This window comes from Myodes glareolus, chromosome 21, assembly GCF_982192425.1.
Source record: "Myodes glareolus chromosome 21, mMyoGla1.1, whole genome shotgun sequence".
In the NCBI taxonomy this organism is placed as follows: Eukaryota; Metazoa; Chordata; class Mammalia; order Rodentia; family Cricetidae; genus Myodes; species Myodes glareolus.
Genome location: NC_142046.1, coordinates 42,390,702 through 42,417,101, shown reverse-complemented (window position 1 = coordinate 42,417,101; position 26,400 = coordinate 42,390,702). Strand labels below are relative to the sequence as shown.

Here is a 26,400-nt window from a genome sequence, read left to right as displayed (position 1 = left end):
GATTAAAAGAATCCTGCAGTGTTCCCTGTATCAACAAGGACACTTGAGCATCTCTCTGCTACCTAGCCTTTCTCACTGCATCCCTGCGGTGAGACTTTGTTTTTCCAGCAACCCACTGTTCTGTGTTAACGCCTGGGAGAGCTTCTGCTTGTTTTATTGTGCTGGGCTGAGGCGGAGGGAGATCAGAAAAACATTCAAGTTACACTATAGTGAAGAGTTCTGTTGTTGATGATGTTTTTAATGTTCTCCTTTCAACATCCAATTAACCTCTTCATTTTTCCTTTTCTCTAGGCACAAAGCTAGACATTTTAGGTCACTTTGAACATAGAGGAGGAACTAGAATCCCGGACTTGCTCTGGCCAGTGCTTGCTTGGCTTTAGCTCACATTGGAAGGCCTAAGTTGAGCAAACCTGGATATTAGGGGGGAAAGAGGCCTAGACAGGTATTTTATAGTGAGATTCAAACAAGATTTATCACACAAAGAACTAAAGACTCATACGTGAAAGGGTATATCTTACTGATAGCCTAGTGTGCCATAAAAATACACATAGAATACCTTGCAAATAATTTACATTTATTTCTTACAGGAAATGCATCAGAAACATGGATTGGTTTGAGTAGCAATAGAACTCCAGTCTCCTTTAGATGGTCCACTGGCTCCTCTGTCATCTTCACTAACTGGCACCCTCTTGAGCCTCGGATTTTTCCCAAGAGAAGCCAACTGTGCGTCTCAGCAGAGCAAGTTGTAAGTTGGTTCATTTGATCCGTTCTATGGCTCTGACACTGAGAACCACACAGGCCAGGGTCTTGTGTCATAGTAGAGACCGAGAGAGGCAGTGCCTGCTCCTCACGGGGCTGCCTTACACACGGTAAGGCTACGGTTGTTACTCTGAGGAAAGAGGGGCAAAGCTTGGATTAGAGCAGGTGCTTCAGAGAGGACATGGGAGGGAAGGCTTTTTGAATAGATGATGTTTAAGCTGTGACTTCAAAAAAAAATCCCTTACACAACAGACAAAAATGGTTCTAAGAAAAACGCAAAGGTAGACAAAGGCTTGCCCCTCATCAATAGCCAGACAAATGACAGGTAGTAAGGAGATGATAGATGGGACACGGGAAGTACAAAAATCCAGGCTGGGCTACCAAGGTATAAGAGCCACCAGAGTACTTCAAGGGCAACAGAGGGAAAATATGACTTGAAAAATAACTGTGGTCATAGCATACAGAGTGGTTTGGAGAGGACAGAATAGCGGAGAAATAATTGAGTGGCTGTTCCATGGGGAGCCTAGGGTGGAGGCTGTGCAGAGAAGAGGAGAGGAGAGGAGAGGAGAGGAGAGGAGAGGAGAGGAGAGGAGAGGAAGGGAGGGGAGGGGAGGGGAGGGGAGAGGGGAGGGGAGAGGGGAAGAGAGGAAGGGAGGGGAGGGGAGAGGAGGGGAGGGGAGGGGAGGGGAGGGGAGAGGAGAGGAGAGGACCTTCATTTCCTATTGCCTGGTGTGACTATGTCACTTACCATATTTATAGAACAAAAGCTAATATTTGGATAGGGATTGTTTCAATTAGTGTATATTCATTGTACACAGTAATGGGGTTGCAGTGAGAGGAGAGAAGAAGAGAAAAGAAGAGAGGAGAGGAGAGGAGAGGAGAGGAGAGGAGAGGAGAGGAGAGGAGAGGAGAAGGGAAGAGTGGAGAAGCATCAGATGTTTCAAATAACAAGATTCGTTGTTAGCTAAATTAGACGAGGAGACTCGGACTCAGGTTTTCTGTTGTTGTCGTTTGACTTGAACAAACACCATTTTGGTAGACAGTGGTGGGACTGACCATCCTGGTGCAGAGCTAGGGATGATGAAGGTTGGAGGACACTGGAGAGTTTTGAAGCTCCATTAGCTTAGTAAAATGCAAGCCATTGTGCAGGATGTGGAACCTCTTTGAAGACCATGGATCGGTGGCAGATCTCACGCTCACATGAACAGGTGGAGCCAGTGACCTTAGCATTATGCACATTCTCGGGCTGCCGTCTGTCTCCCACTTCTCTGAGGCATCAGATTACGCAGAATTAGTCTTAAGCCCAAGCCATCTGAATATTTATTAGACATTTTAAACAAATATCCCCTCTTTGCTCAAACAGCTGTGGAGCCCTGGCTGAGTTTAAGGGGGGCTGGAGGGCTTGATGGGGTCCTCATTCTTTCTAAGCACAGGATGTTGTGTCGAGCACCCCCAAGAAACAGCTCATTAAATGCTACTTAAGAAGTTTGACAAAGTAATTGTGCCAGCCAAACATGAAAACATTTCAAAGCACTTACTTTTGTGACACATTTCACTTTGTTATCTTTTGAGACTTGCAGAAACATGCGCATTCATAATTATACATGCGACCAATGTGTGTCTGAGTGGCATTCAGGGAGGAAGCCCTGGCGATCTCTTTAGTTGTCTGTGGTGGGTCTAGCTCTGCTCAAACCCAGAGCGGTTACAGAAGCTGATGGTTTTTTGAATCACTGGTTTTATATATAATTAAGATGACCTTCATTTCCTATTGCCTGGTGTGACTGTGTCACTTACCATATTTATAGAACAAAAGCTAACATTTGGATAGGGATTCTTTTAATTAGTGTATATTCATTGTACACAGTAATGGGATTACAGTGACATTTTTGTCCAAGCGTATCACACACTCTGACCATATTCAGCCTCTTTACCCTAGAAAACATTATTTTGAGTGAGGTAACCCAGACACAGAAAGACAATTATCACATATACTCACTCATAGGTGATTTTTAAACATAAAGTAAAGAAAACCAGCCTGCAAATCACAATCCCAGAGAACCTAGACAACAATGAGGACTCTAAGAAAGACTTACATACATCTAATCTACAGGGGAAGTAGAAAGTAGAAAAAGACAAGATCTGTGAGTAAATTGGGAGCATGGAGACCTTGAGGGAGGACTGAAGGGGAGGGGAGAGGCAGGGAGGGGAGCAGAGAAAAATGTAGAGCTCAATAAAAATCAGTAAATAAAGAAAAAAGAGAAAAATGGTTTTAAAAAAGAATAAGGTGGAAAACAATTGAGAATGACACTCAATGTCAACTTCTGGTTTACACACACACACACACACACATGCATGCACATTTGCCTCCCCCCAACGCATATATGTTCACCACACACATCTCAAAAAAGAAAGAAAAGAAGGAATGAAGGAGAGAAAGAGAGGGGGAAAAAAGGATGGAAGGAAAGAAGGAAGGAGGGAGGGAGGGAGGGAGGGAGGGAGGGAGGGAGGAAGGAAGGAAGGAAGGAAGGAAGGAAGGAAGGAAGGAAGGAAGGAAGGAAGGAAGGAAGGAAGGAAGGAAGGAAGGACGGAAGTTGGGCCGGTGTATGTCTGTAATTCTGGCCTTAGTACTTGGGAAGCCAAAGCAGAAAGATTGCTGGACTGAAGCAAAGGTGGTCTGGAACTGCACAGTGGGACACACTCTCAAAAACTAAATACATTTGATTAATTAAAGAGAAAACTGAGTAAGGAAAGACGTTGGAGTCGAACATGAATTTTGACCCCGAGGATGACTGGTGACAGCTTCCGGGTATGTCCAGCAGCAACCACATTCCTCCTCACTCGGGTCCACCCAGCTCTGGACTGCCTTCGCACTGCCACAAGCAGAGGGCCGTCACCAGGATCAGGCAGGGTTCTGGACGACCACCCCACTGGGAACGCTTGCCAGTCACAACCTGGCTCCTCACTAACGCTGCTGCTCACCAGCATCCTCGGAACCCGCTCGCTCATCCTGTGACTCTTATCCCTTTAGGAAGGACTCTGGAAAGTGAAAGGCTGCAAAGAAACACTCTCTTACGTTTGTAAAAAAGCAGGGCAAGTCCTTGATGATGACGAATCAGAATGTCCAGAGGTAAGCATGGCGAACAGGGCAACTGGGTACCAGGACTACAGAGCTAGGAGAATGTGCCCGCAGTGGATTATAGGGGATTCCCTCTGAGTGGGACTTTTCCCTTACTAATCAGATAGCATCTGGGGGCACCAGAAAGCTTTGCAGCCCCCATAAGGATATGTCTTTCTGTGCTCTTTGACCCAAAACTGTTTTTTAAAAAAATATAGAAATGGAAATGATCAGCCCGGCGTCGTGGCGCAAGCCTTTAGTCCTAGCACTCGGGAGGCAGAGGCAAGTGGATCACTGTGAGTTCAAGGCCAGCCTGGTCTACAGAGCGAGTTCCAGGACAGCTAGAACTGCTAGACAGAGAAATCCTGTCTGGAAAAAAACAAACAAACAAACAAAAAGTTGTAAGGATCCCGTTATTCTTTCTGTAAAGACAATGGTGACTTGACCCCATCTCACTGGCGATCCTCTCAGTTAGTTCCCAAGTGGGACGGCAGGAGTGTGGGTGGGCACATTCTTCATTCTTCAGAGGCCGGGTTCAAGCTTCTGCTGCCAGGACTCTGCCTCTCTTCCACCCTCCTTAGCCTTAAATGTTGACATGAATATGGCGATGGGGAAGTTTGTGCATGGCATATTTGTTACCTGGGAAAGGATGGTAAGGCTGTGTTTGGTGTAAACAACAAGGTTTACATTAGGTAAAAGTTATTACCTTAGCTTTAAATCTAAGCAGTGGAATATTATCTGTTCCAACTTCCTTTGATGCATTTAATATTTTTGCCGTAACGGTTTGTGAAATCTGTCAGTTTTAGCTCTGTCTCTCTCTGTCTTTCTCTCTCTTTGCCCCCCCCACACCTTTTGCTCTGGCTAGCTGTATTCTAAAATGATACAGATATTGTTTTATGACATTCCACTTATTTTCTCCCCCTACCCACCTATTTATAGTCCAACTAAGGAGTGATCTATTTCGGGAGAAGCTACACTTTCTCCACTAATCAGTGTGTACACACATGAGGGACCCTGCACTCTCCAGCTGGACAATACTCACGCCATAGATGACACGCCACCAGATATTCCATTAAGGGTTGCAATGCCTGAATCAGCTCTAGCTGCCCACAGACCTAAAGTCTACCTTCCTGCGCCTTTCAAGGCAAGCCCGCGGGCTTACAAGAACATAGCACAAGTGATATGCCCTTTGAACGCCTCTTTTCTGCTTCCTCTTCCAGCTGGCATCGCCAGTATTTAAAGATTTCATGTCCAGAGATGATTCTTGAGTTTTATGCATATTTTCCCGTTCATTTATTTTGTATCCGCCTATGAATAAGGTTCCCAGATGATTTTCCTTTAGCTCATGGCTGCTGTTTGACCTTCTTCACAAAGACAGAGCTTGAAACTGTTAGCAGCCTGGATACTAAGTCCATAACTTGGGGGCAATTCCATTCCCTGAGACAGTGACTCTGTTGATGCCACTAAAGTAAACTTTACCTAAGTCTCTGTTCTAATAAAACTCAAAATCCAAAGACGAGGATGAAAACCCGCGAATTCTGAGCGTTAGAGTAGCAACTGGCTAACATCTCTTTACTGGCATCCCGGAAGCCTTTCTCCTTCCACACCATCCCAACTAAAACACCCACACTAAGCTCCTCCCTCCTACTTCCTGTCAACTAGTTGCTAACCCTGACTCTCTGAGTCCAGGTTAATTTTATTTAATTAGCTCTCATGAATTAGAGACCAGCCCGGACTCCACAGTAAGCTCCAGGCTAGCCTGTGCTACATAGTAAGACCCTGTCTAAAAATAAACGAAACAAAAGAAAAAAAAACAAATAATCTATTTTGATCACCTCAATGGGAAAATTTGTAGTTTTTATTTCCCACCGAGTCCTTTTGGGATATTGGACAGTGTGAGCAATTCTTCCATCTTACTATCCAGAAGCTACTGGTAAATAAGAACTACTTGTGTCAGAAGGCCAAATGTGAGTTGCTCTTCCTCCTGTCCTTCCAAGAACAGCCAGAGATGCTTGAGGGAGCTCAGTCTAGAGCTTTTGTACTGAGGCCCCAGAACAGAGTGAGGGGGGGAGAGCAGAACGGACAGACCCCAGGTGGATGCAGGCGCTCTACGATAGGCTCATTTCCTGGGGTGTTTTTGAGCCGAATTAGCCAATTTGTACAGCGTTCTGCAATGCATTATGGAGCTAAGACCTTTGCCAAGAACAATCCTAGAAATCATCTTGTGTCTGATCAAAAGCTGGTGGTCACTGGAATGGCATGAAATGACGAGCATTTTACTGGTGAATAAGTAGAAATGAACAGACGGAGTCATGTGACTTAGGAATATTAGAAACCGAAGTGAAGTCAGGTGAGCTAGAATGAGGGGCAGCCACTGTACCATATGACTTTAAGGGATAGACCCACCCTACCTTGCTCCCACTGCTAATCCACAGACCTACTAATTGTTGTCTTTGTCTGAGTGCCCGAACTTACGTTCTTAATCCCCCAAAGGCCAACCACTCAATTCAGGAAAAATCTTAACCATATATGTGTCTCCATATTAGGGAGCCATTTCTACTTGGAAGCATTATGATCCAAACAAGACCATCTTAGGGGCTTCGGATATAGCTCAGTTTCAAAGGACTCACCAAGCATGCCAAAGCCTGGGTTCTACCCTCAGAACAGGACAGGTGGGAAGGGGAGAGCAAAACACAATTGCTTTAGCTGGACTCAATGACTCTTGTAGTCCTAACACCCAGGAGGTTAAGGCAGAAGGATCACAAGTTTGAGGCTAACCTGGTCAACTTAGGAGGTTCCTGGTTAGGCAAGTATGGGCTACCATGACTCAAAACAGCAGCAACAATAGCAATGAAAAAATACCCTTGATTACGGAAAAACTAGTTAGACCTTCAGGATGTGCCCAGCTGATTCACTGGTTAGTAACTCTAAGAACCCCACAGCGGATGCAAAATCAAACTGAAAATTCCATAATGCTCCCCACTACCTAGGCCTGGCTTGGCTGCACCTTCAAGTCTGCTGTATCTACTCAAGAGCTCTCCCGCATTTTCTCCTTTGATCGTTGGAAAGCCATGAACACTACTCTTATCCCTACTTCACAGATGGCAGAACTAGATGTGGAGAGATTGTGTTTCTTCTATTTCTTAAAATATTAATTTCTTATATTATGTTTCTTATATTTCTTAAAATAGTAATGTCTTATAGTATGTTTCTTAAATTATGCTTCTTTTATTTCTTAAATAATGCATTCATCACTTAAAAATAAAGTGGCTTAGTGAGGAAGTCAGAATTCAAACAAATTAGTGTCCTCCCTCCTTAGCCAATACTCTATTTTTACCCAAACATCGCAGCCCTTTGAAAGGAACTCTGTGGGTCTGAAGAAGGGAGAGAATGGTAGCTCTTGAGTGAGTATCCTGCCTATTTTGTTCTGTTCTTGTTTTTAGTGTTTTCCCCCTTTATTGTCAGTTGTGTTTAAGTTTTAAAGTTGGTTGCAATTTTTTAAATATAAAATAAGAAATCAATTAAACCTGCAAGTGGCGATTCCGGATGGGAAAAAAAATACAGAGTTTACAGGAAAACAAGAATTTAATTGAGTCAGAAAAGAAAATAGAGGGAGGGGAGGGATCTCTTGACATCAACTAAATCAGATCATGTCTCTTTTTCTTTTTTTAAGGGGTGGGAGAGACATGGCAAATTTTGTTACAAAATCGACACCGTCCTGAGAAACTTTGAGGAGGCATCCAATGGTTATCATTGCCATCCTGCCCTCCTGACCGTTACCAGCAGGTGAGTGCAAACTTTCTGACCTGACTGCTTTGCTGACAAGAGTCTGTCAGCAGAGCCTGTCCACATGGAAAGTGGGTGCCTAGTAGAATAGGAAGTGATTGAGTATCTATTGAGGGGAATTAAAATCTGGTGCTATTTCTAGCTTGATTTTTAAATGACAAATGGCAAAACTTCAGGTGGCTTTTACTGTCCGAGACATCCGTCGGTTCTCTAGCTTTGTTACTACAGACAGCATATTTGGACTTTGTCTTCTGTTTGTAATGAGGAGACAATGTCATTGAACAGTACTTGGAAAGGGATGGTTAAAAAGTGCGGTTTGTTTGTTTGTTTGTTTAACATAAAAGGACCTATCAAGAGAGTAGAAGGGCAGGAAGATGCATCTTAGGGATATTTTGTTTAGACTTAGATTGCTCTGCACACAAGTGCTTTCCGGACAGTAACAGAGAGACTATACGTGTTTATGCTATTTCAGATTTGAAGCAAGCAACAGATGTAGAAAGGGAATAAAAGTCTCATAACAAAGTTGTGTCCATATCAATGGCCAACAGAGTGAGGGCTAGGAGACCAGTTGTTCCATGCCTAACACAGCAGTAGGGTAGAATTCTTCAGTGGCTCCTTTGGAAACTATACCAGCAAAGCAAGCTACTTTCATGAGTTCAAGGCCAGCCTGGTCTACATAGTGAATCCTAGGCTAGCCAGGGCTGCATTTGATGCTCTGTCTCAAACACAGACACACACAGATATTCTCTCTCTCTCTCTCTCTCTCTCTCTCTCCCTCCCTCCCTCCCTCCTTCCCTCCCTCCCTTCCTCCCTTCCTCCCTCCCTCCCTCCTTTGGAAGTTCACATTCACAGCCATTATCAATGGCCTTTCCCCCCTCACCCTCTTTCTTCCACATGGTGCTCAGGAGTGCGCTCATGCTGGGGAAAGCCTGACACTCAGGAGAATGGCCTGGCAGTATCTGGTGGAGTGTGGAGCCCTCACTGGGGCCCAGTACAGGCTTTGCAGGATTTCAGCGCTGTTTCTAGGTCTGCCTTCCTCCCTGCCAGGCACAGCCTCTAAGCAGAAGGATCCTCTCCCTCCTCAGCTCCCCAAAACTCTAAGAACACAGGTCTTTTCATCAAAGGTCATCATTGGGCATTACAGGGACCTGGCCAATGAGACCAGCCTCCTTTGTTAGTTACAATTTTGCTGTATTTTGCACTGAAAAAAAAAAGAAGTCTAATTGTTTCATCTTTTTAATACGTTATAGTTTTCTGTTGAATATTCATCGAGGGTCCACCACGTAACTAAAATTTCTTCCTTCGGGGGAATGTAAGCAAGGTCTACCCCTCCCACTAAGATCCCAATTGCAAACTGAGGCATAATTCTGCTAAAGCTCACTCTGGGAAGCCAATGAATTCATTTGGCTTTCTTGCAAAGCACAGATGAGGAGTTACTACAGGGACATGAAATGTTCCTTCCCCAGCAGGCCAGACCTTCAAATCCTTTACCCAGCAGGGATGAGGGCTTTCGGGAGGAGGGAGTTGGTGGAGCCTCTTCCCTACTCAGTCTTCACAAGCCAGTGTGCTCTAGCCTCTTCCCAGGGCCTTGTGAGTGGCACAATCAGGCAATATGGAGGAGCTGAGGACAGCGGCAGCAGATGAGGGTCTTGTGACCCCCCATCCTCCATGAATGGATGTCCACAGCCAACAGACCCAGCTAGGACAATCCCTTTGCACATGGGGCACAGGTGACTTCTCCCACTTGGCAGTGGCTTGGCTGGCAGGACACTCATCCTCCCGCATGCCCACACTGTTGATTGCTTTTCACGCATTATCTGACCGTGCCCCCAAAATTATAATCAAGTCAATTTTTTATTAGAAAGTTACTTATTAACTACCAGTTTGGGGAAGGATGTCATATTTAACACCGACATGCTTTTTAAAGAAGTAAAGGTGGCGTGACTGTACCTTTTGCAACACAGACCTGAAGAAGTAGAACTTGTTACATAAATGGAACAAGTGCAGGAGGAGGAGTAACAGAACAGTTAGGCAAGGCCTAATTGTAGCCCTGCAGGTTGCTCAGAGTGCCAATGGGGCCCAAACCAAGGCACAGATCTGTTAAAGTGCAAACCCCTGCTAGTCTACCTTTGGGACCTCGCGCAACTGTCAGTTTCTGAGGACTGAATGCTTCATTTCCTCCAAACTGGATACAAGAGGGTACTATAAACATTTGGGGTGGTTTTGTTTGTTTGTTGCTCTAACAAGCTATATTTAGCAGCATCACGTTTGGTTTTTTGTTTTGTTTTACTTTGTTTTACCTTGATTTCAGCCATGTCTTAGTTAGGGTTCATATTGCTGTGATGAAACACCAGGACCAAAAGCAGCTTGGGGAGCAAAAGGTTTGCTTGGCTGACACTTCCACGTTGAAGTTCATCACTGAAGGAAGTCAGGACAGGAACTCAAACTGACTGGAAAACCTGGAGACAGGAGCTGATACAGCAGCCGTGGATGGGAGCTGCTTACTGGCTTTCTCCTCACGGCTTGTTCAACCTGCTTTCTTTCTTTCTTTCTTTCTTTCTTTCTTTCTTTCTTTCTTTCTTTCTTTTTTAAATTATTTATTTCTTCCCCTCTCTCCTCTCCTCCCATTCCCTCCGCTCACCTCCCTTTCATGTACCCCCCCCCATCCATTCCTCTTCTGTTTCTGTCCAGAAAAGGCCAGGCCTCCCATGGGTATCAACAAAGCATGGTATATCAAGTCGCATTAAGACTAAACACCTCCCCTTATATTTAGGCTGGGAAAGGCAATCGTGTAGGAGGACTAGGTTTCCAAGAGCCAGATCAGGGACAGCCCCTGCTCCCATTGTTAGGAGTCCTACAAATAGACCAAGCTACACAACTGTCACATATACGTAGAGGGTTTAGGTTGGTCCTATGCAACCTCCCTGGTTGTTGATTACTGTAACTTCCTATGAGCCAGGTGGTTGTTTCTGTGGGCTTTCTTGTGATGTCCTTGACCCCTCTGGCTCCTATAATCTTTTCACCTTCTCTTCAGCAGGATTCCCTGAGCTCGGCCTAATGTCTGACTGTGGGTCTCTGTATCTACTTCCATCAGTTACTGGATGAAGGCCCTTTTTAATGACAATTGGGGGTAGTCACCAATCTGATCACAGGAGATGGCCAGTTCAGGTTACATAGCCACTATTGCTAGGAGTCTTAGTTGGGGTTTTTATTACCACATCTCTGTAGATGCTTGAGGTCAGGGACGGTGATTCCTCCCACAGTTCTTTTATTGTACACGATTGTTTTAGTGATCATGGGGTTTTTGTTTTTCCATATGAAGTTGAGTATTTTTCTTTCAAGGTCTGTAAAGAATTGTGTTGGAATTTTGATGGGAATTGTTTGAATCTGGAGATTGCTTTGGTACGATGGTCATTTTTACTGTGTTAAACCTACTGATCCATGAGCATGGGGGAGCTTTCCATCTTCTGATAGCTTCTCCAATTTCTTTCTTTAAAGACTTGAAGTTCTTGTCATACAGGTCTTTCACTTGCTTGGTTAGAGTTACACCAAGGTATTTTATATTATATGTGGCTATAGCGAAGGGGATTGTTTCCCTGATTTCTTTCTCAGTCCTTTTATGATTTGTAAGACAGCTACTAATTTTTTTTTGAGTTAATTCTATATGAAGGCACGTAGTGCTAGGAACTTTCCTCTTAGCTCTGCTTTCATTGTGTCCCATAAATTTAGGTATGTTATATATTCATTTTCATTGAATTCTACGAGGTCTTTAATTTCTTTCTTTATTTCTCCCTTGACCCATTGGGAATTCAGTTGAGAGCTGTTCACTTTCCATGACGTTGAAGGCTTTCTGTAGTTTGTGCTGTTGTTGAACTCCAACTTTAATCCATGGTGATCTAATAAGACACAGGGGGTTATTCCAATTTTTTTTGTATCTGTTAAGACTTGCTCTGTGACCAAGTATGTGGTCAATTTTAGAGAAGGTTTCATGAGGAGCAGAGAAGAAAGTGTGTTATTTGGTGTTTGAGTGAAGCAATCTGCGGATATCTGTTAGGTCCATTGGGGTCCTAACATGTTAGTTCTATTATTTCTCTATTTAGTTTCTGTCTGCAATGTGTGATTTAAGGCGTAGTGATTTTTTAAAATTGAGGATGCCCTGATATTTGGGACATAGACATCTAGAATTGAAATATCACCTTGGTGGATTTTTCCTTTAATGAGTATGAAATGTCCGTTTCCATCTCTTTTGATTACTTTTGGTTTGAAGTCTACTCTGTTAGATATTAGGATAGCTACACTACCTTGCTTCTTTAGTCTGTTTGATTGGAAAATCTTTCTCCAGCCCTTCACTCTGAGGTAATGTCTATTTTTGATGTTGAGGTGTTTTGCTTGTGTGTAGCAGAAGGATGGATCTTGTTTTCATATCCATTCTGTTAGTCTGTGTCTTTTTATTGGCAAACTGAGGTCATTGATACTGAGAAATACTAATAACCAGTGATTGCTAACTCCTGTTAGTTGTTGTTGGTGGTGGTGGTAGTGGTGGTATTGTGTGAGTGTGTGTGTGTGTGTGTGTGTGTGTGTGCGCGCGCGCGCGCATGTGCACACACACGCGTGGGCTGTAGTTTTCCTTCTAGTACCTTCTGTAGGTCTGAATTTGTGGATAGATATTGATTAAATTTGACTTTGTCATGAAAAATCTTGTTTTCTCCATTCATGGTGATTGAAAGTTTTGCTGGATATAGTAGTCTGGGCTGGCCTCCAAGGTCTCTTAAAGTCTGCAAGATATCTGTCCAGGCTCTTCTGACTATTTTTATTATTTTTAGGTTTGGTCTTTTCATAGTGTCCCAGGTTTCTTAGAAGTTTTGTAGTTGGAAATTTTAACTTTAACATTTTCTTTGACTGATAAATTTATTTCCACTATTGTGTCTTCCAGGCTGAGATCTCTCTTCCATTTCTTGTATTCTGTTGGTGAAGCTTGCATCTGTAGTTCCTGTTTATTTACCTAGATTTTCCATTTCCAGAATTCCTCAGTTTGTGTTTTCTTTATTGCTTCTATTTCCATTTTTAGGTCCTGAATAGTTTTATTTATTTCCATCAACTGTTTGTGTGTTTGTTTTCTTGACATTCTTTAAGAGATTTATTGATTTCCTCCGATTTTTTGGTTATCTTTTCCTCCATTTCTTTAAGGAATTTTTCCATTTCCTCTTTCAGGAACTCTATCATCTTCATAAAATTATTTTTAAGGTTGTTTTCTTGTGCTTCAGCTGCCTTGAAATGTTCAGGTCTTGCTGACATAGGATACCTGGGTTCTGATAGTGACATATTGCCCTGGTATTGGTTGTGTTCTTTCATTGGCTTTTACACATCTGGAGTTGGGGTGGTTTTAGGTCTAGGTATTGATTCCTCTGTTTTTCCTTGTTGGATATGTATTTTTCACCTTGGTTTCTGCTTCCTTTCTGGTCTTCTGGTCTAAGTGGCCAAGGCTTCTGGTGAATCTTCAGGTCCAGTAGGGTGTCTCTCCTGTGTTTTTGGGAAGAGTGGATCCCTTGATCCTTTGCCCCCAGTAAAATCAAAGTCTTCTTGGGTCTCTCGATCCAGCCTAGCCTCCAGTAAAGTGTGAATCTTTTTCTGGGCTACCTAGGACGAGTCTGGCCTCCAGCAGAGGTGCTGAGGCTGTTCTTCCTGTTGGTGGGAAGTGTATGTGGGCCTATGGCATCTGTTCTCCCAATGGGTGTGGACTGTGTCTGGGTCTACGGAGTCTGCTGGAGTTCAGGAGAAGAGCCTCTTGTTGACTACTGAGAGCAGTTGTGGCTGATTTGGTCTGCACCTCAGTAGCAGAAGTCCTCTGGGATTAGAGGCAGGGACCAGTAGCACCAGGGCCAAGAAGAACTGGGATGGTGTCAGCCTGAGGAAGGGTCACAGAGGAGAGAATCCAGGAAGAGGTGCAGTTCCACTGGTGAACAGGTCTCTCGCCCATTCTCTCTTTTTAAAATTACGTTTTAATTAATTATTTGATAATCTCACATCATGTACCCTAATCATGTTCACCTCCAGTCTGCCCCCTCACCATCATGACCACACCCTTGCAAAAGTCCATTTTGTGTTGTCCATATAGTCACTGGGGCAGGGTCAGACTCCTAACAGCCAGGCCCCTAAGAGAAGATGAGTCTTTCTCCGTTTGCATCCACGCCAGAAGTCATCAACCAAGGACAGTCATGTGGTGGCCATAGCCAACTCTCCCATACCCCACTTGCACTGCACTGTGGGCTGGTGAGGGGCAGGGCCAGCTCTTCTGTGCACGCAGACATTAGCATGACCTCAGTAGGCAGCCCAGACCATAGACATCTGCATGGGCTTCCGTGGTAACACGGACTGCAGACACCAACACAGACCCCGTCTATATCAGGACCACTGACTTACTCACGGCCCTCAGTGGCTGCGCAGGTCAACAGCCTCAACATGGCTGCAGGTGGTTACTCCCCTCGCTCACATCAGTGGGCGCCCCAGGTAGTAAAACCTGAGGACTTCACCAAGGCCTCAGGCAGCTTATAGACCACATGAGGCCACTGGATCTCAGGCTTCACCATGGACCACAGACTCTAATATGGCCTCCGGCGGCATCACAGGCCACAGTGGTTCTTGGAGGAGGTCCGATCCAGAAAGTGAAATTTTTCTCATCTCAAGCCTCCTTCTTTGCACAGAGCCAGGGGCATCCCACGATCAGGCAGCAGGTTCCGGAGCTGAGGCTGCATCTGCCTGAGTTCCAGGCTGTTATACACCCTCCCACTGACCCTACTGGGCAATGGCGGCAAGTTGATCTCCGCCTTCTCTCTCACCTGTCGCGGCCATCACGTCTCCAGCTCCACCTCCCTCCCTTAGGACACACACCGCTCTATTGTTCTGCCTTTCCCACCTCTTTGTCATTTATTCATTCTTTGTGATGGTATCCACCACCACCCCAGCCTGTGAGGCCAGGGCAACACTTCGGTCCACCTGCTGGCGCTACCCACAAGAGCTAGGCCCTCCCCTGTTGATCACGAGTTGAAAAAATGTCCTACAGAATTCCCTAATTACAGCCAATCTTCCGGAGTCACTTTCTCAGCTGAGGTTCTCCCATCTCAGATGACGCTAACTTATGTCAAGTTGACATAAAACCAGCCAGCACAGCCAGGTAGTCCCATCCAGGTTACCTTGGGCTGCCACGGAGCCTGTAGGACTGTATGAGAGCGGTTATGTGACATCTCTCCCATTCAGTTAGCGCAGAGACTTTGCCTCCACAAACAAGGGCTCATCCCAAGCAGTGGCTCCCCCACAGGATTCTCAGGTTGAGGAAGAGGGCAGCCATTTCACTCAGACCCCACCAGCGAAGAAACTAAGTGGTGATAGTGCTCGAATATTTCCCAGAAGTGCTTGCTGAAGATAGCTGGACCCTGCAAAGGGGGGTCTTCTCAAACTCAGGAGACCCACTAACAGGCTTAGGGATTGTCTGCTTCCATTACCGATTTCTTGTTTGAGTTATGGACCCTCCTGTCACCATGAGCACCTAGGCTCGTAGTTACTGGTTAATTGGTTTTTCCACCATCTGCACAACGGAGTGGCAGGTTTGATGGGTGCAATTAAAACCACCTGCTGCAAATTATTCATTTCTTTTGTTATAAGGCAACTACTTCTGGTCTAGGACTTTTTAACGGCACTGTGGGATAGAAAGGGGGAGAAGAGCAGAGCCCCCTTTCTGAGTAACAGGTTTTGATTTACTGGATTACTGTTTTAAGAAGAAAGAAAGAAAGAAAGAAAGAAAGAAAGAAAGAAAGAAAGAAAGAAAGAAAGAAAGAAAGGAAAGAAAGAAAGAGAGAGAAAGAAAAAAAGAAAGAAAAAAGAAAGAAAGGAAAACTTCTTCCAGTCTGGCCCTTTGCTTCCAGACAGCAGGATACAAAGCTGAATTACAATGATAACACCGAGTGCTGTCTGTATACTCAATAATGAAGTCAATGAACCATGAGCCAATCAGTCATGAAAAGTTTTGTACAAAATAACGCAAGTGCTACTTGATTTTGTAAATTTGCCCAAAAAGACCTATAATGCCGTATCTCTCAGTGTCCTGTTTTGAAAACCATTGGCCCCTAAGCACAATTTGAATTAACATGGTAAAATGATCATGAAATAAAATGTTCCATTGTCACCACTTTAAGAGAGCATCAGTGGTCTTAAATGCATTCGCAGTGCTGGGCCTCCGCCAGCGCCATCTATCTCTGAAACATGGTTCTTCTTTTCATACTGAAAACTCCATACTTATTCAGAAATGCTTCTCATTCTCCACCCCTCCCCCACCTCCTGATGAACAGTCTTCTGTTCTTATTCTCGAGAACTTGGACTATTCAAGGTACCAGATATAAACAGGACCATCTTCCATGTGTGTTGCTGTAGCTGGCTCCTTTCACTTAGAGCAGAGCCTTCAAGTTGTATGTGCATTGCATCCATTGTCAGACCTTCCCTCCTTTATAGGCCTGGTTAATATCCCATTGTTTGTACACACATCATGTTTTCCAACTTACCCCTCAGTAGATATGTGGGTTGCTTCCACAGCCAACTACTGGGAACATGCTACTTTAAATGAATACACAAATTTGAGTCCTTGGCTTCAACCCTTCAAGGATAGATTCAGAAGGGAGATTATTGAATCACGTGATTATTTTATCTTCAAGAACTCCTGTTGAGGAGTTGTGACACTGCTTTCCATGTTGGTCACACCCCCACCAGCAACACACAGGGCTCCAGTCTCTCCGCATTCAGACTTTACTTCTTATTCTCTACTGGCTTTCCTTTCTTTTGGTCTGAGAATAGCATCCTGAGTATGCCATAGTATTTCATGGTAGCCGTGATTTTTTTTATTTCTCTTAATAGATTATCAGTGTTGGACACTTCCTAATGTGCTTTTTGATTACTCGTACATATTTGTTATTGAAACTTCTATTTAAGTCCTTGGCCCTTTTTAAACTTAGGGTATTTACTGTTGAGTTATAGGAGTTCTTGATGTATTCTGTTTATTAAACCCTTACCTGATACATGATTTAAAATGTTTTCTTCATTTTGTGATTATCTTTTCACTTTTTGTATCTTTTTATCTTTGATACCCAAAAGCTTTTTATTTTGATGAATCCCAATTTGTCTGTTATTTTATCGCCTGTTCTTTTGGTGTCAGATTCGAAAAACATCACCAAATTCAATGCCATGAAACTTTTCCCCATGTGTTTTATCATAAGAATTTACCAATTTTAGCTTCACGTTTAGGTCTTTGGTATACTCTGGGTTCATATTTTCACACAGTATAAGAAAAGGGTCCTGTTTTGCAAATGCATATTCAGGTTTCCCGGAACCACCTGTTAAAAAAACTGGCCAATGGTCTCAGTAGCTCTGTTGGAAACTGTTTGATCACATATGCAAGCTTTTATTTTTGTGGCTATTTCCAGTTTATTCCACCAGTCTGTATGTCAGTCTTACATCAGCATAAGACTGCTTTGATTACCATAGTCCTGAAATAAGTTTTGAAATAAAAAAAAAATCTGAGACATCCAACTGTATTCTTTTTTCATGGTCGTTTTGACAATTCACGATCCCTTGAAATTCTGCATAGATTTTAGAATTAAATTTGTATTCTGAAAAAGCAGATTGCTGGCATTTTCAGTGATTGAACTGAATATATAGTCTACTATGGTAGTGGTAATAGTAACTTTTCTCAGCTATAAATGTGGGATGTCTTTCCATTCATTTTCATTTGTATCTTTGTGGGGGTTTTGTCTTTGATTTTGCTTGCTTGCTTTGCTTTTCAAGACAGGGTTTCTCTGTGTATCCCTAACTGTCCTGGAACTCGCTTGATAGACCAGACTGGTCTTAAACTCAAAGATCTGCCTCCCGCTGCTTCCTTAGTGCTGGGATTAAAGATGTGCACCACCTACATTTACACAACGGAGTACTACACAACAGAAAAAACAATTGACATCTTGAAATTTGTAGGCAAATGGATGGAGCTAGAAAACATCATATTGAGTGAGGTAGCCCAGACCCAAAAAGACAATTATCATAAGCACTCACTCATAAGTGTTTTTTAAACATAAAGCCTACAAACCACAATCCCAGAGTACCTAGACAACAATGAGGACCCTAAGAGAGACATACATGGATCTAATCTACATGGGAAGTAGAAAAAGACAAGATCTTCTGGGTAAATTGGGAGCATGGGAACCATAGGAGAGGGTTGAAGGAGAGGGGAGAGGCAGGGAGGAGAACAGAGAAAAATGTAGAGCTCAATAAAATAATAAAAAAGAGGTGCACCACCACCAGGCATCGTTGATATTTTTTAATTAGCATCTTGCAATTTGTTATTCAGTCCTTTTTGTTTCTTATTTGGGTTTATTCCTAAGTATCTCATTCTTTTTGGTATTATGGTAAATGAACTTCTTACCTTAGCTTCCTTTTTGTATTGTTAAAGATAAGAAAGACTTTCTTTTTAATGTGAGATTTGTATCCTGCAACTTTGCTGAATGCTTTAAAAATTCATAGAATCTTTGCTTCACTGAATTCTCTCTATGTAGCATACTATCCTGCTCTCCTGGTTCAAAGGATAACATAAAGCTACGTATATACAATAATATTCATTTCCTAAATGACGATAACATTTGAATTAACATCATGAAATCCAAACAAAATGGCCAGATGACATACAAATCTGAACTCTTCTGTAAATGATTCTAAAACACAGAGTAGAAAAAGCTTTGAAATGTTACTGTCTTTGGCTGTTTGACTGAGAATCGTTCCTATAGGTCCATATATTTAAATGTTTGGTCTGCAGTTGGTAGAACTGTTTGAGAAGGATTAGGAGGTGTGACCTTGTTAGAGGAGGTGTGTCCCTGAAGCTAGGCTGCGAGTTTGAAAAAGCCCATTCTGGTTCCCAGTTATTCTCTGTCTCTCTGTCTCTCTCTGTGTCTCTCTGTGTCTCTGTCTCTCTTTCATCAGATATAAGATCCCAGCCGCTGCTCTAGCAGCATGCCTGCCTGCTGTCATGCTCCCCAACCGGGAACGTCACGCCTTCTAACCCTCTGGACCATGAGCCCAGATTAAATGCTTTGTTTTATAAGATACCTTCGTCATGGTGTCTCTTCACAGACACCATCTATATTATCATAATCAGAGTTTTTCATCCAGAATTTGAAATCAGAAACTGGAAAAGAACATAAATCTGCTTCTTTGCCAACTGGAAACAGATCCTCAAGAGCTTGCCCTCGATCATGTACTGTGAGCTCCCAGACAGCTCTAGGAGGACCTGTTTGGTTTAGAATAAAGACACACTTGCTGAGTTATTTTACTAACGGTACCATCTTATAAATTAGACCAAGGAAACCTGAGTGATTTTTTTTATTTGAAGATGTTAATGTTTGAATATCATATGCATGACATAAGAATAGACGAAAATCGATAAGTAGGTTTCTATCGTCTCAAACAATAAGGGCGATAAAATAGCAAATCACAAATCAGAGTGGACAACATATAAAAATGTAACCAACAGGTTATAAAAGCCCTATTGCCATGAATGGTGATACCCAAGGCCAAGTTTACAAAGCCATTTCTTGCTATTCCTTGATAAAGTAATGGAAGAACCAGCCACAGCCCTGGTCTTAGCAACAACATATTCACTAGTGGTGTTCCGCCTGCAGCATTGCAATTCTAGGGAGCAGAGGGGATCAGTAAAGCAGATCTTCCTCTGTGGCAGTACAAGCCAATAAAGAGTAAGAAAAAATTCCCACTGCATCTAAATGCTATTTAGCTTTCCAAGTCTTCCTCGGAAATACATGTCTGTAACGTTCTGCCTCTGAGGTGTGGCTAGAAGTAACTTTTCTGGTTTTAAAGGTGTAATATTTTGAATGTTGGTAGAACATTTGCAGAAACTATTACTAAAGTCTAATGAAACCCACGTGCTCTGTCACAGTGAGCATCTCAGGCGCTTCACTGCGGAGGCCCTTGGATCTTAATGTCACCTTTTATTCCTCTGTCATTCTCTCCCCCATTCCCTTTGTGGCTCCTCCGTTTTACAAATGGTCTCATTGCATTGGTTCCCTGTAGCAAGTGAATAGTGCATGCAATAAAAAGAATCTCAAATTGAATGTTAAAAGTCCATTGCGCTTTCTCCTGAGGTTTCTTGGGTAATTTTACCAGGCCTTATGTTTTCTTTTGACTCAGCAGATATGGCCAGAAGTCATCACCATTTGGAAGTCCTTTTAACTTTCTGTGTTTTAAAAGTAGTTTCAAACTAAGCTTGGAATTCAATGCTGGTTGAGTTTGATACTTGTGCTTTGTTAGAGGTGTGTGTGTGTGTGTGTGTGTGTGTGTGTGCGCGCGCGTGTGTGTAAGCATGTATGCACAAGTTATCTACATTTTCTTTGGGTATATTTGTAGTTGGAAGGCAGCATGGCCAACAATCATTGGGAGCAAATTCATTCAACTGCCTGGGGAAAATGCTAGTGAATGGAATGCTTGGATTTGTTGAAATCTATGTTCAGTGAAAACACACATTTGAACACATTTGAATAAGAAAAAGACCCCCATATGCCTGTGAACACTGATTTGGGAGGCATAAAATTGTTCCTCCACTTCCTTCCTTACTAAGCTAGTGCGGGGAGAGGGCACACGTGCACTCCATGGTAGAAAATGCACATTCAGAGAAGCATAGTGTCCTCCCTCCTCCCTTCTGCCTCCTCTAACCCAGGCTCATCCTGGTAAAGTGTGTGGTGTGCAGTCTAAATATCAAATAGCAATCTTTCTCCTAGAGATGCATGGCTCCACAGCAGAGACAGACCTGGTCTCTGGTCCTTAGAACAATTACAACAATTAAGTCTTCAGGAGTCACGTTCTCTCCTCTCATATATTTTTAAAGTTGCACTGACATTTAACATCCTTTAGCAATACTAGGGTCTTTGTGTATTTTCTTGTGCTGTGTTCTGGAGAATTAATAAGAAACACTCTGGTTCCATTCTGTGTCCTTCATTATGTTTTAATGATGTTTTATATCATCCAGAAATTTAGTATACCAATTTTCTTTCCTTTTTTTTTCAAGGTTTGAACAGGCTTTTATAAACAGTTTCATCAGCAGTGTGGCAAAAACGAAAGACAGTTATTTTTGGATAGCTCTTCAGGACGAAAACAATACAGGAGAGTACACTTGGAAGACTGTGGGGCAGAGGCCTGAGCCGATGCAATACACGCACTGGAACACACATCAACCCAGTGAGTCCCCTGCAACACCAGCTCACCCCACCCCCATCCCTGCAAATCTGATTCCTTGGCCCCAAACTCTCTCTACCCTTTGGTCACGTTCTTCAATTCTCCCTCAACGTTTTCTTAATGTCTCACACAACTGAAGTGATCACAGCAGGCCTACCTGGGAAGACACGGGGTGGCCATGTTAAAGTTCATATTTATCATGTGATATTCTTAGAGATGCAGCTATTGCTGGGGACCACGCTTGCCTTTGCTATCAGAAAGTTTTGCCTTCGTTATGTCTTTTTCCTATAGACCCTCCTCGTGGTTCATGAATCACAGGGGGTTAACGAGCCTAGAATAATCCAGGTACAAGGAATGAGCCACCTAACCAGTTCACAGTTGTTGACGCATGGCGTCCTTTGGGGAGTGTAGGTTCATTACTGAAATGCTGTGTTTGGGTTCTCATGGATTCCTGGAGTTCTGATATCAAAGCCATCAGCCCTTTTAGCTCTGGGGCCCAGTCCACAAATCTGTGCCTGACTGATCAATTTCAGAGAACCCCATGGCTTCAGTCACAAGCTACAGTTTGGGTAAGCTCAGGCTCTGGAGGAGTTTAGGGTCACAGCCTAGACTGCACTTGCATGTACAAGTGTCGCACTGAGCATGTGCGGCAGTCAAAGGACAGCTTTTGGAAGATCACACAGGTCCCAGGTTGTCAGGCTTGGCAGCAGGTGCTATTATCGACTGAACCATCTTGCCAGCCAATTCTTTTTCCTCCTTCTATAAAAATCTAATCCAATATTAATTCCTAATTTCACTTCCAAAAAACGATACGTAAAGTGTCTATCATCTATGTCTGGTTTTTGTCAGTAATTCTCACTATGGATAGATAACATGACTATGTGCCACGAATTTCCCTGACCAGTTCCAACCTGTGTCTATTACCTTGTCTATTACCTTGCAGCAATGAATCACACTGGTTTTTTACTCTGGTATTTTCTGTTGGGTCGAATCTCTATGAGTTACATGGGTGCTTTAAGAAAAGAGAAGTACAGTAAGGAAAAGGTGGAGACTTTCTCCTCACCTCCAAACATCAACACTTCTGCTATTAACTGGTGTCATCCTACTGATTTTTGTGTGTGTTTACAGTCTTTTGTTTTTGCTGCGCACCGCACACCATGCACTGCGCCCCCATGTCTGCACTCTGTGCACTAGAACCCAGTTCGCGACAAGGGGCTGGAGGTTGAGAATACACACACAGGGACAAACCGACACACGCAGAGACAGACCAACAAACGGACCTCCAAACGCTGGTTCAGAAAGCCACCTTTATTAACACCATGTAGGCTTAAATATCCTGCAGTCAATGGCCAACAGGTGATAATCTCATCCTCTGATCCTCTAAACTAGGCGCAGTTTCTAGTGACTTTAATTAGAAGGTTCTAGGAGGGAAGAGCAGCTGAAGGCCAGAACTCATTAGTCCTGACAGTTTTATCTTTGGGGTATGAGTGTTTTGCCTGCATGTGTGTCTTTGGTGGTCTCTGGAACACACAGCCCGAAGGGTCAATCCACAAGAGGCCAAGAGGCAGTTCTGTTCAGCATGACTCAGTAGATGGTGCTGTTCAAACGTCAAGAGCCTGGCCTTGAGTAGTTTATTTTAGACTTATTTAAGCACAGCAACATTTGAAAAAAAAAAATCTCCTGGTGATAATTTAACTCATTCCCATCTCCATAACAAAGCTTAAGACATCAAAATTCTTTGGAAAGTATAAGTGACATCCTCCATAAAGATGGGTTCTATTCATTAACTGAGAAGACAGGCTCAGGATAAGGGTCTGGGGAAGTATCCAGTGTGGTTTGTCCATGCAGATAGAGCAAGGTCACCAGGCTATTGCCCACATCCACTCCAAACTTCTGGGAGAACAGGTTATGCATCTCTCCCTTTGAAGAGACAACCCTGTGTGTTTAACATTTCTGATTCCCTGAGTTCTTATCTGTGATCACAGGACCTACATGCTTCCCGCACATCACTTTGTGTGCCTGGTACCCACAGAAGCCAGAAAAGGGTGTCAGATCCCCTGTTACTGGTGTTAAAGATGGTTGTGAGCCAACATGTGGGTGCTGGGACTTGAACTCAAGTCCTATGGAAGAACAGCCAATCCTCTTAAACATGGAGTCCTCTCTTCAATCCCAGTCTTTTACTTTTTAACTCACAGTCTCTCCTGGAGAACTTTCTACCTTGATATTTATCAGTCAATACTTTTAACATCTTAATAGATATTGGTTTCCCACATATCAACTTTGGAAGTATGTACCCTTCAGGCCACTGCAATAGAAACATAAGGAATGAGTGCTATACGAAAAACAAAATAAAGCACTCTATTTTTGTTTGTTTATTTTATGAGAAAGGGTTTCTCTGTGTATCTCTGACTGTCCTGGAACTCACTCTATACACCAGTCTGGCCCCAAACACACAGAGATCCTCCTGCCTCTGCCTCCCTGAGTGCTGAGATTAAAGGCATGCACCACCATTGTCCAGTAATATACAGCACTCTTAATGGTTAAAGCCAGAAAGGTTGATTAGGAATTATCATAGAATCCATAGAGGAAGTACTGTTCTACCTACAACTCAAAGTATGGTCGAATTTGATGTCTATTGAAATATAATTTCCTGAGGTTAAAAATACATGGAGCCAAGGAATCACTGGGTGGTGCTCAAAGATTTCTGTGATTCCAAGTAACTAGAGGGTGAGTTATATGGAGATGAATTATGAAGCAGAAAGCCAAAGACACAGTGAAACCACAGCTTGAGATTTTAAACTCAAAGATTTTCCACTTACTCTCTGGGTATGGGAAGCTGTGAACGGTTTGTATCAAGTAAATATCCAGATCAGAACTGCCTGGCTGTAGAGTGCTTGCTTGCCTAGCCTACACAAGACTCTAGGCTACATCCCCAACACCAAAATATCACTAGTCTTCACGGAAGACATTCAGTAGGAAGAGACTAGTAGCCACGAGAATCCGTGTGGTAGAATAGCTTAGTGTGTACACAATACTATGAAGTCGTATTCAAGGTGAGACCCCACTGCATGATTTTAGTAAAGTTAGCTCCTCCGTCTCTGTTTCTTTGTAATGAAGACAAGTATGGCAGTGGTATCTACACTAATATGGTTTTGTGAGGAGCAAAGGAAATTTTACACAGGGTCTGCTGCTGCTGCATTGTAATCTTAGCCTCCCTTACTGCCATGTGTAAGACCTCGCTTAAGGCTAGAATGCCTGGGCTAGACTATTAGGATTCCTCATCCATACAGTCTGGATACGTCTCCTCTCTCTGTCCTGGGCCAGCCCCTGATGTGAGCACGCTAGAAATTCATAAGACTCCAAAGGAAAGTATGACTTACCAGTGTTTTCTTAACACTTTTAACTCAGCAATAGGACCTTGCTGCCAGTGTGTGGAGAACAATCTATAACTTTGGCAACACTATGGGTTGTTTAGGGGTTCCCGTGGGGGACCTTTGATCACAACTTAACTAGATATAGCCCTTTCCCGATACTAGAAGTTTTGTTTGGTGACAAGAATGTCCAAATGGGGCTCTGTATCCTCCATTATTTGGAGAATTTACTTAGATTGCCTTCATATATGTTTATATTTTGCACATCTTCTACTGTATTGGGTTTCCATACTACTCCTCAAATGGTCCTGAATTTTAAACTGTCTTTCCCTGCATTCCCTCCCTCATCCTCCTCTCCCTTTCCCCTTCCTGTTTGATGGGTCCATTACAGGCCCACCCCTCACCCCTGGCTTCTATTCATAACTATCTATTCTATTTCCCTTTTTTTAGGGAAGTCTATCTGTTTCCTGCTCCCTCTCTATACCTAATCTCTGTGGTTCTGTGGATAGTAGCTTGGTTTTCATTGATTTAATTGACTTAACAGTTAATATCCACATATAAAAAAATCATATAATATTTGTCTTTCTGGGTCTGGGTTACATCACTCAGGATGATTTTTTTATAGTTCTATTCATTTACCTACAAATTTCATGATTCCATTGTGTAAATGTATCATGTTTTCTTCATCCGTTCTTCTGTTGAGGAACATTTATGTTGTTTACAGTTTCTGGGTATCGTGAGCAGAGCAGCACTGAACATGGCTGGGCAAGTATCTCTGTGATAGAATGAAGCGTCCCTTGAGTAGATGCCCAAGAGTGGTTTAGCTGGATCTTGAGGTAGATCGATTCCCATCCTTCTGAGGAGCCGTTCTACTGATTTCCATAGTGGCTGTACAAGTTTGCACTCCCACCAGTAGATAAGCGTTCCTCCTACTCCACATCCTCCCCAGTGCGAGCTGTCGTTTATTTCGTTGATCTTAGCCATTCTGACAGGTAGAAGATGAAATCTCAAAGTAGTTTTGATCTCATATCCTAGATGACTAAGGATTACACATATCATTTTCAAACTTCAGATAAATAAAAGACAAAGGCGCCAGAGTAAGAGGGCTTACTCTTTGCCTTCCACGAGCTGGAGCAAAGATAAGAACAACTTCTGGGAACCGTGCAGGTGAGAAGACTCTGAAATCTGGTGACGGGTGGGAGGGAGAAGGCTCAGGGTCTATTCTCTGTAAAATTATCCTTTAAGATTGAAGGAGGGCTATTTTTATAAGATAAAAATTGAAGGACATTGTGCCAGTTGGCCTTGCCTTGCAAGGAAAATGACAGAAATGCAGACCTGCATTTTCTCCTATATAAATGAGGCACCTAACGGGAACAGGAGGGGCTCTGGGTGATTGCGATGTGTCACTGTAGGCGCCTCGGTTGTGACAAATGTGCTATCTAAAGTGAGGGACAATGTGCAGGAGGCAGGGAAGTGGGTGTGAGAGCCTTGTCCATCCCAGCTAACTCTGCAGACCTGCAATGACGGTTTGACAAGTTTAGCCATTTTTAAATTCTTCTTTTTAAAGATGCACATAAAGTGATAAGAAATGTTGTGTGTATAGGGTGCATGTGTGTGTGTGTGTGTGTGTGTGTGTGTGGTGTGAGTGTGTGTGTGATGTGTGTGTGGTGTGTGGGTATGTGGGGTGTGTGTGGGGCGTGAGAGTGGGGGTGTGTGAGTGTGTGGGGTGTGTGAGTGTGTGGTGTGTGTATGTGGTGTGTGTGTGGTGTGTGAGTGTGGGGGTGTGAGTGTGGGGGAGTGTGAGTGTGTGGGGGGTGTTAGTGTGTGTGTGGTGTGTGGTTTGTGTGTGTGGTGTGGTTTGTGTGTGTGTGGTGTGTTTGTGGTATGTGAGTGTGTTTGTGTGTGTGTGGTGTTGTGTGTGTGTGTGGTGTAGTTTGTGGGTGTGGTGTGGTGTGTGTGTGTGTGGTGTGTGGTGTGTGAGTGTAGTGTGTGAGTGTGTGAGTGTGTGAGTGTGTGTCTGGTGTGAGTGTATGTGTGTCTTCAGTGTGATGTGTGTGTGTGTGTGTGTGTGTGTGTGTGTGTGTGTGTGTAAGAACC

The 26,400-nt window shown here is 43.3% G+C and overlaps 1 protein-coding gene across 2 annotated transcripts in view; it reads left to right on the top strand.

Annotated features, from left to right (window-relative positions):
• Pla2r1 (phospholipase A2 receptor 1) overlaps positions 1–26,400 on the top strand; it is a 127,643-nt gene that overhangs the window by 51,135 nt on the left and 50,108 nt on the right. For both annotated transcript variants that reach the window (XM_085681064.2, XM_085681065.2), the window contains exons 8-11: positions 588–745; positions 3,788–3,886; positions 7,548–7,660; positions 20,766–20,935. In XM_085681064.2, the coding sequence (XP_085537190.2) occupies positions 588–745; positions 3,788–3,886; positions 7,548–7,660; positions 20,766–20,935 (540 nt within the window). The remainder of the gene's footprint in view (positions 1–587; positions 746–3,787; positions 3,887–7,547; positions 7,661–20,765; positions 20,936–26,400) is intronic.